General features: G+C 35.2%; 1 protein-coding gene across 1 annotated transcript; it reads left to right on the top strand.

Moving 5' to 3' along the window:
• The first annotated feature begins 260 nt into the window (after nt 1–260).
• On the top strand, nt 261–11,788 carry LOC107712063 (sodium- and chloride-dependent GABA transporter 2-like). The gene is made up of 16 exons (XM_016517188.1): nt 261–427; nt 562–661; nt 2,655–2,854; nt 3,012–3,146; nt 4,631–4,771; nt 4,848–4,935; nt 5,898–5,972; nt 6,494–6,650; nt 7,293–7,396; nt 7,591–7,715; nt 7,801–7,913; nt 8,169–8,306; nt 8,443–8,545; nt 9,048–9,148; nt 9,301–9,471; nt 9,559–11,788. The coding sequence occupies exons 2-16, from the start codon at nt 639–641 to the stop codon at nt 9,628–9,630; spliced, it is 1,746 nt and encodes a 581-aa protein (XP_016372674.1). The 5' UTR covers nt 261–427; nt 562–638; the 3' UTR covers nt 9,631–11,788.
• Nucleotides 11,789–11,960: the final 172 nt, after the last annotated feature.

Raw genomic sequence — 11,960 nt, 5'->3', positions numbered from 1 at the left:
TAATGCAACCACTAAGACCAAGAATTAAATAGATAGTATTACTATCCTGATGATGGTGATGATGATGATAATAATAATAACAACAATAATAATAGTCTTGCTATCGTCAAAGGCATCAGCCACAGGCGATATCTCTGAATATCGTCGATACACGATACTATCGTCTATTGGCACAACCCTAATGCAGCCATTTATTGCTGTTGAGCTATAAGCCCCGCCTAAAGACACACACTTACACACACACACTTGTGATTCTAAGCTCTTGGTTCTGTATGTACTCGTTTCCCTTTACGAGAGGAGGAGAGTGTGAGAGGGGTGGGCTTCAGCGACTGTATTATAACGACCGAATCACACTGAATTAGCGTAACTTCATGGCCAAGGTAAATGCGGTAGACTTCCTGAACTTTTGACCAGTCGCCTCCATCAGGTAACAGCTCTACAGCTTTTGTTATCGGTCTACATCGTTTCCACTGCTTTCTAATTTACTGAAGAGGTTCAATTGAGCGCTGAGGTTAACTGCGTAACGTTAGTTGTTTTCTATCTGGCTATTGTTTTTGGAAGTATTTCGCTTGGCACCCGGCGTCACCGCAGCGGTTGAAGAGCACAAGTGTTCGGCTGCTGAATGTAGGCCAAAGGGCATGAACAAAAGCGCAATAACTGAGTGAGTTTCCTCCTTCTCTGTATGCAGATCCTCAGGGACAACGTCTCTGCTCCGTGACGATAAATAGTTCGTGCTTCAAGGTTGCTTCAAGTGCTGCTTGTGGTTAAGTAGAGGCAGGTTATTTAATAAACGAATACGTTTGACTTTTTTTTTTAACCTGCCTCATCCTAGATAACATGCCGCCTGTCACAATAAAATGAAAATATTGTATCACATGAATTTGATTCATGTTGGTTTCATAAATTTTTTAAAGAAACAGTTTTATAATTTTTTACAAATTCTTAAATATTTGAGTTTTTTTATTTGAATTATCAAAATATATTTAAAAATAAAAATATTTTTACAAATATCATTTTGATATTTATTTTTACATTTTAGAGTCACGCACAAGACATTTTTTAAAATGTTGTTCCATTTGACCTAAAACATGCATTTTCTTTAAAAGGTCAAATAAATATATTTAATAAATAAATTACCTTGAGCAGTCCTGAGGGTCTGAAGGGGTCCTCGTTTGTCACATGACAAAAACATTGATTGTGTTACTGACTTTGATTTGGCGGATGTTTTTGTTATTCATTTTTTGTTCTATTAGTAATATTTTAAAACAAAATTGTTTCACTGTTTATTTTCTTAAAGAAATAATAAACCGTGCCAAATACCAATCACTTTTTTTTTACAATCTTCAGACAGTTACACCACCTAAAAATATCAAAACATACAAAAAGACTTTGTTCTTCATAGAAGGCTTTTTTTTTGCTCGTTTGTTTATTTAAATTTCATCTTTAATGTATTTTTGTTTAGAGCAATACCTTACGTTGCAATGATATTGAACATGTATGCCAAATGTGTTTATTACAGACTGTCAAGACTTTTCTTGTCTTTTTGCAGTTTTTTTCACCATGAACGTTTGGCAGTATAAAGAAAGCAATACTTTATCATAACTTTAATTAAGATCACCAATGTGACATTATATTAGCTTAACAGAGGATTGCTTCAAAAGTTAGTTAATAGTGAGAAATGTCTTGAAAATGTAGGTTCTTTTTTAATATATCTTATCCACGGACCCCCTGGAGTATCTTCACGGACCCCCAGGTGTCAATGGGATCATTAAGAAACTGTAGCGGTCTGCTAACATTTTTCACATATTATAAGGGTCACAGCACAAGAAATGAGGGTAAGAGAAGGGAATGTGACTAAGCACCCTGCAGTGCCTCCTGTTTTGGGGACACAAGATTATTTCAGCTGTGAGGAGTTGTGCAAACAGCATGTACCCATTGACCTCTGCATTTAATTAAAAAAACCTTGAGTAGATTATTTTTTTTAATTCTACCAACAAATTCTAATTGAGAACAAAAATGCTTTTAGATCGAATATGTATGTACTCTGCAGTCTGTCTTAGCAGTTTTTGTTTATTGACACTCAAGGCTAAATGTCTGGGCCAACATTTTGTTTCTATTAAATAAGAGTGGTATGGTCTTCAAAAGTAACTGAAGACGCTATTTAGACGCATAAAAACAGTGACAAATGCATTTAAATATAGGTGTGAATTACAGTTTTGAATTTATAAGAAAATTTGAGTGTGTATTCTTCCAGAGATTATGCCCAACTTTAATGGAAAATCTTAATTTATTGTTTCGAAAATAGAATCTGGTGTTTTAATAAATGTCTTTGTCAGATCCATTGTGGCAAGTATGTTCTTATCTAGTGATATCACACTAAAAGGTTCAAATTAAAAAATGAAGACCAGCCACAAAGGTGTGGTTGATGTCCGTCACTGCTTTGGAAAAGTGGAAACTTGTTCTAACTTTGACCATAATTATTTGAAAGCCTCACTGCCGGTGTAAGAGCTGCAACAACCAGATGGTACTGAACAAAGACTCATTGCTGTTTTTGACCTTTACATGTTTCAATAACCGCTCTGTTCTAAACTTTGTTTGTGCTTCTCTGCCATCAATGTTTTGACAGATGTTTGCTTTTCTTTTTTTTTTTGCAGTGACATGGAAATGCAGCATGATCCAGATTTGCAGTTTAAACTGGCTTATCCAGATTCAGAAAGAATCGACACAGGCATTAAAACCCGAGCGAGAGGCCAGTGGTCCAGTAAAGTGGAGTTTATCTTAGCTGTTGCTGGCCAGATCATTGGTTTGGGAAATGTGTGGAGATTTCCATATCTGTGTTACAAGAATGGAGGAGGTTTGTACTATGGTTTTACTGTATTACTGTGAGCTCTATTAAAAATCCATTCGAACCAGTTCAATGTTTGTTTGTTTATTTATTTTTTGGCCTTGTGTCTTGTACTAGTGTGGTGAACATAAACTGTCTAAGAACAGATACGGTTTTCTGTTTTTAGGAGTGTTTTTCATTCCATATGTGGTCTTTCTGTTTGCCTGCGGCATTCCTCTTTTTCTTATGGAGACTGCTTTGGGTCAGTACACCAGCCAAGGGTCTGTTACCTGTTGGAGGAAGATCTGCCCACTATTTGAAGGTGAGTTTTCATTGTTCACTTTTAATGTCATTGTTAATGTACAATAGAGTAAATGCTGTTGTATGTCAATTACAGTGCTGTAAAATTAGATGTGTGTAGTAAACATGTGTAGATTAGTGGTTTAGTAGACACCCAGCACACATCAGTAGTGAACAATAGTGGTCTGAAATGTGAGAGGCTTCCTGTTTAAATATTAAATATTGTACCTTAAATATTAAGGTACTTTTGTACTAACCACAGTTTTGTAAAGTTTGTCATACAAGTATGTTTAAATAACTTATGAACATATTCCTTTTCTAATGGGTCAGCATCCTCTATTTATGCGTTCAAAATTTGTTTTGCTTTTGGTTTCTTGAAGTATCATCTCTCCATATTTACAGAAAATGTCAGGATGAAAACGTCTCGGGTTACTTATGTAACCATGGTTCCCTGAGTAGGGAACGAGACACTGTGTCCTCTAGGGGTCACTATGGGGAACGCCTCGTCGTGACCCGTGTCTGAAGCATACCTAAACGCTTCGCTAGTGCTCGCCATAGTAGGAAAGAAAAAGCTCTTACTTTGCTTTTTGGAATGCACGCTTCAAACAGACCGGTCAATGAAGACGAAGAAGAGAATGATGTGTGCTCCCGGCGCCTATTTGTACTATAGTCGCACCGGTAGTGACGTCATGGCTGTCGCCGGCCAACGAGTTGGTGTTTTTTCAATGTATGCTTCAGACACGGGTCACGACGAGGCGTTCCCCATAGCGACCCCTAGAGGACGCAGTTCAAAGTTCCCATGAAAGGGAACCACATACTCTTCAACTTCTTGTTGAATTTCCCAGTTTTAAGTAGTTTTCTAAAGCCATTACTTTTACTTTTTGTAAAATGTGCAGTTATTTCTAATGATATAATCTAGTAATGAATTAATACTTGTAATAAACCTGTATGAAATTGTGTAAGGTTTATGCAACAAAACAAAAAGAATTAAAGCACCCACTTTGTGAGAAATTTGGATTTTTACTTTTACAAAATACTATAATAATCCACAAAAAAATTGATTACTTATGCAAAGTTAAGCTTCAAAAATAGAACAAAAACAAAAAACTGTTAATTCGAATGCGGATAAAAAGCTGCTTGCTCTCAGCCTCCACGCCTGCATTTCATTTCCCAATCTTATTCCCAAATGCTAAAATAAGTCACCCATAAATAATTCATTTGTTTAATAAATTTGTGATTCGTAATTCCAAGTCAAGCAATGGTCATAAATTAAATAGGTGTTTCATTTTCAAATATTTTGTTAATTCATAATTCTTCAAAAATAATTCATAATAAATTATTGATAAACAAATACTTATTTAACTTTAACTTATATACAGTAATAGTATGTAATATGGATCTCTCCAACACATTTAAGCTAAACATCAAACAAGCTGGTTTAAAAGGCTGATCTGTTATTGTCAGCAAAAGAAACGGGGTTAATTGTTTTGGCTTGCTTTTCTTTAGGTCTGGGTTATGGGAGTCAGGTGGTTGTCTTCTATTCCAGTGCCTACTACATCGTCATTTTGGCCTGGGCTTTCTTCTATCTCTTCTCTTCTTTTAGTGGTGAACTGCCATGGGCTAGCTGCAGGAACTGGTGGAATTCAGGTATGTTATAAAACTAGTTACTTTTTCGTTTTCAATAGATCGTGCTTTTTATAAACAATTCCCTTCATCCTTACAGAAAACTGTGTTGAGTTTGACCGAATAGGAGGGACAAGAAACCTGAGCTTTATGGAGAATGCATCATCACCTGTTAAAGAATTTTGGGAGTAAGTTTATAAAATACCCAAACATTAGTTAGTTAGTTTATTTAAAATGAGTAAATGATTAAATTAATAAGAGCTTAAAGGTCATAGTGGTTAGACTGCACCCCATAAACACAATCAAGCCTAGGAAAAAAAACAGTGAACCACCCCTTTAAAGGTTCTATAGTGAATATAAAACTTTCCAGTTATGCTCTGCTTTAATTATTAACTGTGGTGAGCAATATGTGCTTCTTTAGGGGGCCATATTAAAATCACATTTATGATAATTTAAAGTACAAGTAGTGCAAGTATAATCAATTTAAAGGGATAGTTCACCCAGAAATGAAAATTACCCATCATTTACTCACTGTCAAGCCATCCTGGGTGTATATGACTTTCTTCTTTCAGACGATTACAATCGGAGTTATATTAAAAAATGTTCTGGCTATTCCAAGCTTTATGATAGTAGTGAATGGTGTCCGAGATTTAAAAAAAAAAAAAAGTGCATCCATCCATCATAAAAGAGCTCCACACGGCTCTGGGGGGGTTAATAAAGGCCTTCTGAAGTGATTACTGTTTATAAAGTTTTAAATATGGATATTTTTCTTACACAAACACATCGATTTGCTTCAGAAGGCCTTTATTAACCCCTCGAGCAATGAGGAGTACTTTTTATGATGGATTTATGCACTTTATTTTGCTTCAAAATCTCAATCACTATTCACTGCCATTATAAAGCTTGCAAGAGCCAGGACATTTTTTTATATAACTCCGATTGTATTCGTCATATACATATTAGTCATATACACCTAGGGTGGCTTAAGGGTGAGTAAACCATTGGGCAATTTTCATTTCTGGGTGAACTATCCCTTTAAATACCAAATGTGTAATGATACTAAATGCAAGCATAACTTTCAAGTGTAATTCTTGTTGATACAAGAATTTGAAAATAAAGTTATGGGAATTAAAAAGAATGTATTTTGTAGGAGGCGAGTATTGAATATAACTGGAAGTGTGAATGAGCTGGGCAGTTTGAGATGGGAGCTGGCTCTGTGTCTCCTGCTGGCCTGGATCAATCATTCTGAGGTTAAATACATATTTAAAATAATAACAAGAAATAGCTATGATACTGTTTTTGAAATCAAATCTTTGCATATAGCTATGATCAGAAACACTGGAATCTAACAATACCTTAGAAAAAAAAAAAGTTAATCTTAAAAAAAAAAAGCATATACATAAACCCTATCGGATAAGCATGTTATTAACTTCTAAAACATTGGTGTTTCATATTTTAGAGCAGTCACTGCAGTTTATGAAAGAACTCAATTAAATCTGTATGTGGGAGTGTGTGTGAAAAAATCAGATGTAACCCCCTTTGTAATCCTTAACATTTTCATAAGTAACTGTAATTTAATTACACATTTTTTCTTAGTAACTGTAACTGATTACAATTACTTTTATTTTGTAATTAAATTACGTAATTCCGTTACATGTAACTAGTTACTCCCCAACACTGTATATATATATAGAGAGAGAGAGAGAGAGAGATTTAAATCGGGTACGCTGGATTTCAAAACGGGAGTGCCCTTGTCTTTATTTTTCAGGTTGTGTATTTCACTGCTACATTTCCATATGTTATGCTGCTGGTGCTTCTGATTCGAGGTCTTACGTTGCCTGGAGCCATTGATGGCATCACCTTCTACCTCTACCCAAATCCAGCACGCCTTACAGACCCACAGGTAGGCAAATCTTAAGTCTCATATGAGTGCTGATGGCAGTAGAGTAGATGATTAAGCATTTTTCCACTTAAAGACATTTGCAACTAAAGAAATGAATAGTACTTTGGTCAGTACTTTTGTTTACAATGATGTACACTCACATGACCATCAGACCAGTCAAATCAGTGGCCTAGAAAAACTAGTTCCCCTTTCATGATGGCCGCAATATTGAGATCACCCGACCAGTCTGATGTTACTCATTTAACTTGCTTATTTCGCAAGTTTATTATTAAACATCTTTAGTTGAGGAATAAATTAATAACAGATTTACTGGTGAATAGTGTATTTCTTTTAACTATGTAATGATGCATCCACATCTGTCAGTGCCACTATAACTGTACAAGACTACGGTTTTATCAGCCAGTGACACAAAAATACTTGGAGCTTATAGTAAACACAAGTTAGTAAAAATTATTTGTACAACTGATTAAGCTTTTGAAATAACTAATCACTAAATAACGAATTATCAGTGAAACCAAATCATTCAAAAACATAACTTGGATGTTTCTGAGTGTAACCAGACCAGACCCTTCATGTGTCATGTATTGCTAAATACCTAATGGATTGGTCAGTAGTTGTGAACTTGCCTTCTCTTGTCTTTAGGTATGGATGGATGCTGGAACACAAATATTTTACTCTTACGCTCTCTGCATTGGGTGCCTTACAGCTTTGGGAAGCTACAATAAATACAACAACAACTGCTACAAGTAAGCAACCCCATTGTCATGAGAAACCGCATTCAATTCAATTTACATTTAAATCCATATATGTGCGTTTAGAAATATTTGTGGAGGCAATAGATGTTCTTATCTGTATATATGCAGGATTAAATATCAGAAGTACTTTATGCAGTCAGACATTACATTCGCTTTGACAGCATGCTTTGTCTTTCTGCTTGTAGAGATTGTGTTTACCTGTGCCTGCTGAACAGCGGAACCAGTTTTGTAGCTGGCTTTGCCATCTTTTCAGTTTTGGGCTTCATGGCCTTCGAACAGGGGGTCGATATCTCAATGGTAGCAGAGTCAGGTAACTTAAACAACAGTGTCTTCTTTATGTCATGTCCTTTATGTCATTTTCTACACATTAAGGCTCAATTCACTTGTTTTGCCAGGTCCTGGCTTGGCCTTCATTGCATATCCACGAGCTGTAGCTATGATGCCTCTGTCTCAGCTGTGGTCCATATGTTTCTTCCTCATGATTATTCTGCTGGGGCTTGACAGTGAGGTGAAAGCACATCATCTCTCAAGTACATGATGTGTTTGACTGTGAAAATTTCAGTTAGGTTTTTATTAACTACTGCCCAGATGAAGCTATTTAGCATAGCAGATATATTCATATACTGTATCCTGTTGAAAAGTACCCTTTGTTCATGACTTTTGTGCATGCAATATACTTTCAGTAAATGTGTTATGCAACTTTTTCAAGGCAGTACTACGTTAAAAACAAAACACTGTCATTACACCTCATTCTCTTTTTCAGTTTGTGGGTTTAGAGTCTCTCATGACAGCCATAACAGACATGCACTCCAACTTCTTCCTCCAAGGACATCGTCGTAAACTCTTCCTCCTCCTCATTTGTGTGGGCTGCTTCCTCGTTGGCCTCCTGATGGTAACCGAGGTGATTATGTTCATAATTTGGTCATTTCTGTGGGTTTGTTTTGTTTGTCTGTCTAAATTAGACCACTTAATGACTAATTTAAAAATCTGAGATTTGAGCTCTGATCAATGTGATCTTTTTTGCATTGATTCAATAGGGTGGCCTGTATATCTTCCAATTATTTGATTACTATTCCTGCAGTGGAATGACCCTCCTCCTATTTGCCATTGCACAGTCAATATGTATTGGCTGGTTTTATGGTGAGTAATAATACTGAATCAGCACTTAAGAGCACAGAAGATCTATAAAAAAAGAATTTAAAACCTTTTAATACCTTGCACAACTGAATATTATAATGTTCTTCTCCAATATTTGATCATCATTTGTTAAATTACTGCAGGTTTTTGTGTGGAAATACTGTGTCAAAGATAGCACAACTTTTCTAATATGCTTAACTACAACTCTACCAGAGTAATTGGTGCATTAAGTGCCTTCTTCAAGGACACTAGTGGTACAGTCACCTTTATGTAAAACCTGCAGCTTTTGTGTTGTTAGCCACGATTTTCTATCAAAGCCACCACCATACTTCAGCATCGTGTTTATAGTAAAGCTGGGTCATGTGTCATAAACAATAAGAACTGAGCATAAAACTGGTAAACAGTCTTTTAATATGCACAGGTAATTTACTTGGTCACTTCATCCGTATTGTTTTGTGTGTGATCTCCTTTAAGACCTCTGATTCCAATGTCTCTGGTTTTTCAGGTGCTGATCGTCTGTATGAAAATATTGTAGACATGATCGGTTATCGTCCTTTGACAATAATGAAATACAGTTGGAAATATATCACTCCTATTGTGTGTATAGTAAGTGCATGATTCACTCTCATTCACTGGTCATGTGAGGCAAAATGCAGTGATATTTTAGTTCTCCACCAAAGTCATAATTTTATTTATGAACATCAGAGCTCTTTATTATGCATTCAGCATTAATTCAATACACATCTTTGCTTCTTTAGGGCACATTTGTCTTCTCTTTGGTCAAATTCACTCCTCTGAAGTTTAACAACACATTTGAATACCCATGGTGGGGTTATGCTGTTGGCTGGTGGTTTACCCTCTCCTCGACATTGATGGTTCCCATATGGATGATCTATGTCATCCTTATCACTCCTGGTACACTGAAACAGGTAATTCCATGTATAATTTAACAGAAAACAACACTAAGCCATGTTCAAAGCACTGAACCTGCATCTATATGCTTTCACATTTTTTAGAGACTGCGTGTCCTTTGCACTCCAGCAAGCGATCTACCTTTGACATCGGAAAGACGAAAAGAAACCCTGTGACCCCAACAGACAGTACAACATGTCCCATGACTGATAGAGAAACATTGGGGGACCAAAAACATCCTTGGGCTGTATTTTGGACAACTTTTGATATCATTAATGCCTTTGAAGGTACACATTCTCGTGAGATCTCAAGAAAGCACAAACACACACTGTACATGACTGTTTTATAAGTTATTGAATTTTCCTATCTTATATTCTCAATTGCAAGCAACTAAATGTGGATTTAAACTGGAAATGAAAAATATAAGCTCAACTTCCATGTTCGGCTGTATCTGAGGAAAACTCAGTTTGACGTCATTCTTAAGTGTGCTAGCATCAACAACTTACTGTATCATAAACATTCACAAGATATCAGTTCTTCTGAAGAAGATAGCAAAAAAAACTTCTTTTTTTTATCATGAGGGAGTGGACCGGCCCCATTTTGGATGGACCAATGTTCATTACAGTTGGTATAAGATTAGAAAATGTTGGATAATGTGTTAACCTTCAGTTAGAGAGATGAACATTTAGTTCATTTCTTATCCAAATTTGGAATGTAACAGTATTTTAGAATAGTAACTTTATTTTTACATTTTTATGGGTCAATCATGCAACACTTGGCTGTTTTGTGCCTATAGTCAAGTGCTGGTGTTTTAAGAAAGTGTTACAGAAAGTAAATTATGTTGGGTTTTATTTTGTAATAGATTCAAGAGAAAAGATCCATCAAGAAAATAGATCCATATTTTGCTACTTAAATCTGCTTAGATGTACAGTCTGTATTCTATATTCTACAAACTATGTTTTTAGTAAAATGCATAATTTAAGGGAATAGCTATAGATCATTTAAGCTTATGTACATTTGTATAACTGATGCTCTAGAAAGGCCAGTGGTTAATGTTCTAATAAATGCTCTGTTCAAATCAACAGTCAAATGATTGCTGGTTGAAATATGTTGGTGACAGCAGCTTGTTTTTGCTTTTAGAGATTGTTCTGAAGCATCCAAGCAAATATTAAACAACTAGGTAAAAGGTGAAAGAAGGTTGAGTTTTGAATTCTTGGAATAAAGTTGTTGGAGAATAACGTTAGACACGATTGCTGTCAGGCATCACAGACTGCCAGTTGTATACTGTACTGCTGTTTTACTGAGGTGTCTCAATGTGATTTATTAATATAAATAATTAAAAGTGTAGTTGACATGATGACAGTCAATGAAAATCCTACATTTGAACTGCCACTTCATTTGCATGACCACAGGAGATTAAAGTTATATGCAGATTAACGGGAAAAAACTAAATCTGAGTATATATCATGATAGTGGTGGATGGTAGAGTTTAACTTTGAAACTTTTTATCATTTACAAAAATGAAAAGCCAGTGATGATGCTCTTCTTTAGTCTACAACTGGGTTAAAGGATTAAGACCTCCATTTGCAAATAGACACTCTGGCCAAAAAGGCCACCCAAACACTGTTTGGCAGAGGATGAAAGAGCAGAATGTTTGCACTGCTAAACATTGTGTTCCGGGGAATAGAGGGGAATGGATTTCTTGTGATATGGATTTGTAAAGTGAGCCAATTACAATGTAGTTTCATTTGTGAATTATGTCTGTACACATTTTGTTGCTCTTGCACACAGTTTGGTTTCTAAAGCAGAATATTATATATGAGTAATGAAATGCCAAAGTGATTTAATAAACAGAACATTTCGACACTATTTGCTAAAGTGGTTATTTTGAAATAAGTATTTACTTAAATCGTACAAAAATTTTTGCAAATTAATTTCAAATTTAATTTGCATATAGTGACAATTCTTTGACATTTAACTATTGCCACTATATTTACACAACATCACTTAGTTTTTCCAGAGGCCTTTTGTCCCAGATGTGGGGTAAAAGGTCCCTCTAGCTGCCTCTATGATAAACTTCTTTTACCATTACCATAAAAATAGTTTCAAATCTCACACACACATACAGTATATATATATTTTTTTTTTTTCTGAAATAGGACCTTTTGTCTTTCTTGTACCCTTTGTAATAATTTTATGTTCTAAGACACAAATAACTGTTCACAGTTAATGCAACTGATATATGGAGTGAATGATATGTTTACTCTTAGTTTGGTGTTGGTGTGAATTTTTTCATGTTTTTTAAATAAGTCTCTTATTCTCACCAAAGCTGCATTTATTTGATCAAAGTACATTAAAAAGTAACAGCATTTACTGTATTTGAAATAAAAAATATTTGTAACATCATAAATGTCTTAACTGTCTATACTTTTTTTGTCAATTTAATGTGTCCTTGTAAATAAAATAATAAAAATAAAAAATAAAGTTTAAAAAAAGCACAAAAAAA

Source organism: Sinocyclocheilus rhinocerous, unplaced genomic scaffold (assembly GCF_001515625.1).
Source record: "Sinocyclocheilus rhinocerous isolate Xijiao unplaced genomic scaffold, SAMN03320098_v1.1 scaffold1710, whole genome shotgun sequence".
In the NCBI taxonomy this organism is placed as follows: Eukaryota; Metazoa; Chordata; class Actinopteri; order Cypriniformes; family Cyprinidae; genus Sinocyclocheilus; species Sinocyclocheilus rhinocerous.
Note: the sequence above shows the minus strand (reverse complement) of the source record. Positions and strands in the feature narration are given on the sequence as shown.

Bases quoted from the DNA above. Each gene is read 5' to 3' on its own strand.
- LOC107712063 (XM_016517188.1), top strand. From the start codon at position 639: ATGAACAAAAGCGCAATAACTGA. The intron at 4,936-5,897 runs GTAAGTTTATAA...TGTATTTTGTAG, and splicing joins CCTGTTAAAGAATTTTGGGA to GAGGCGAGTATTGAATATAA. The intron at 9,472-9,558 runs GTAATTCCATGT...CACATTTTTTAG, and splicing joins CTCCTGGTACACTGAAACAG to AGACTGCGTGTCCTTTGCAC.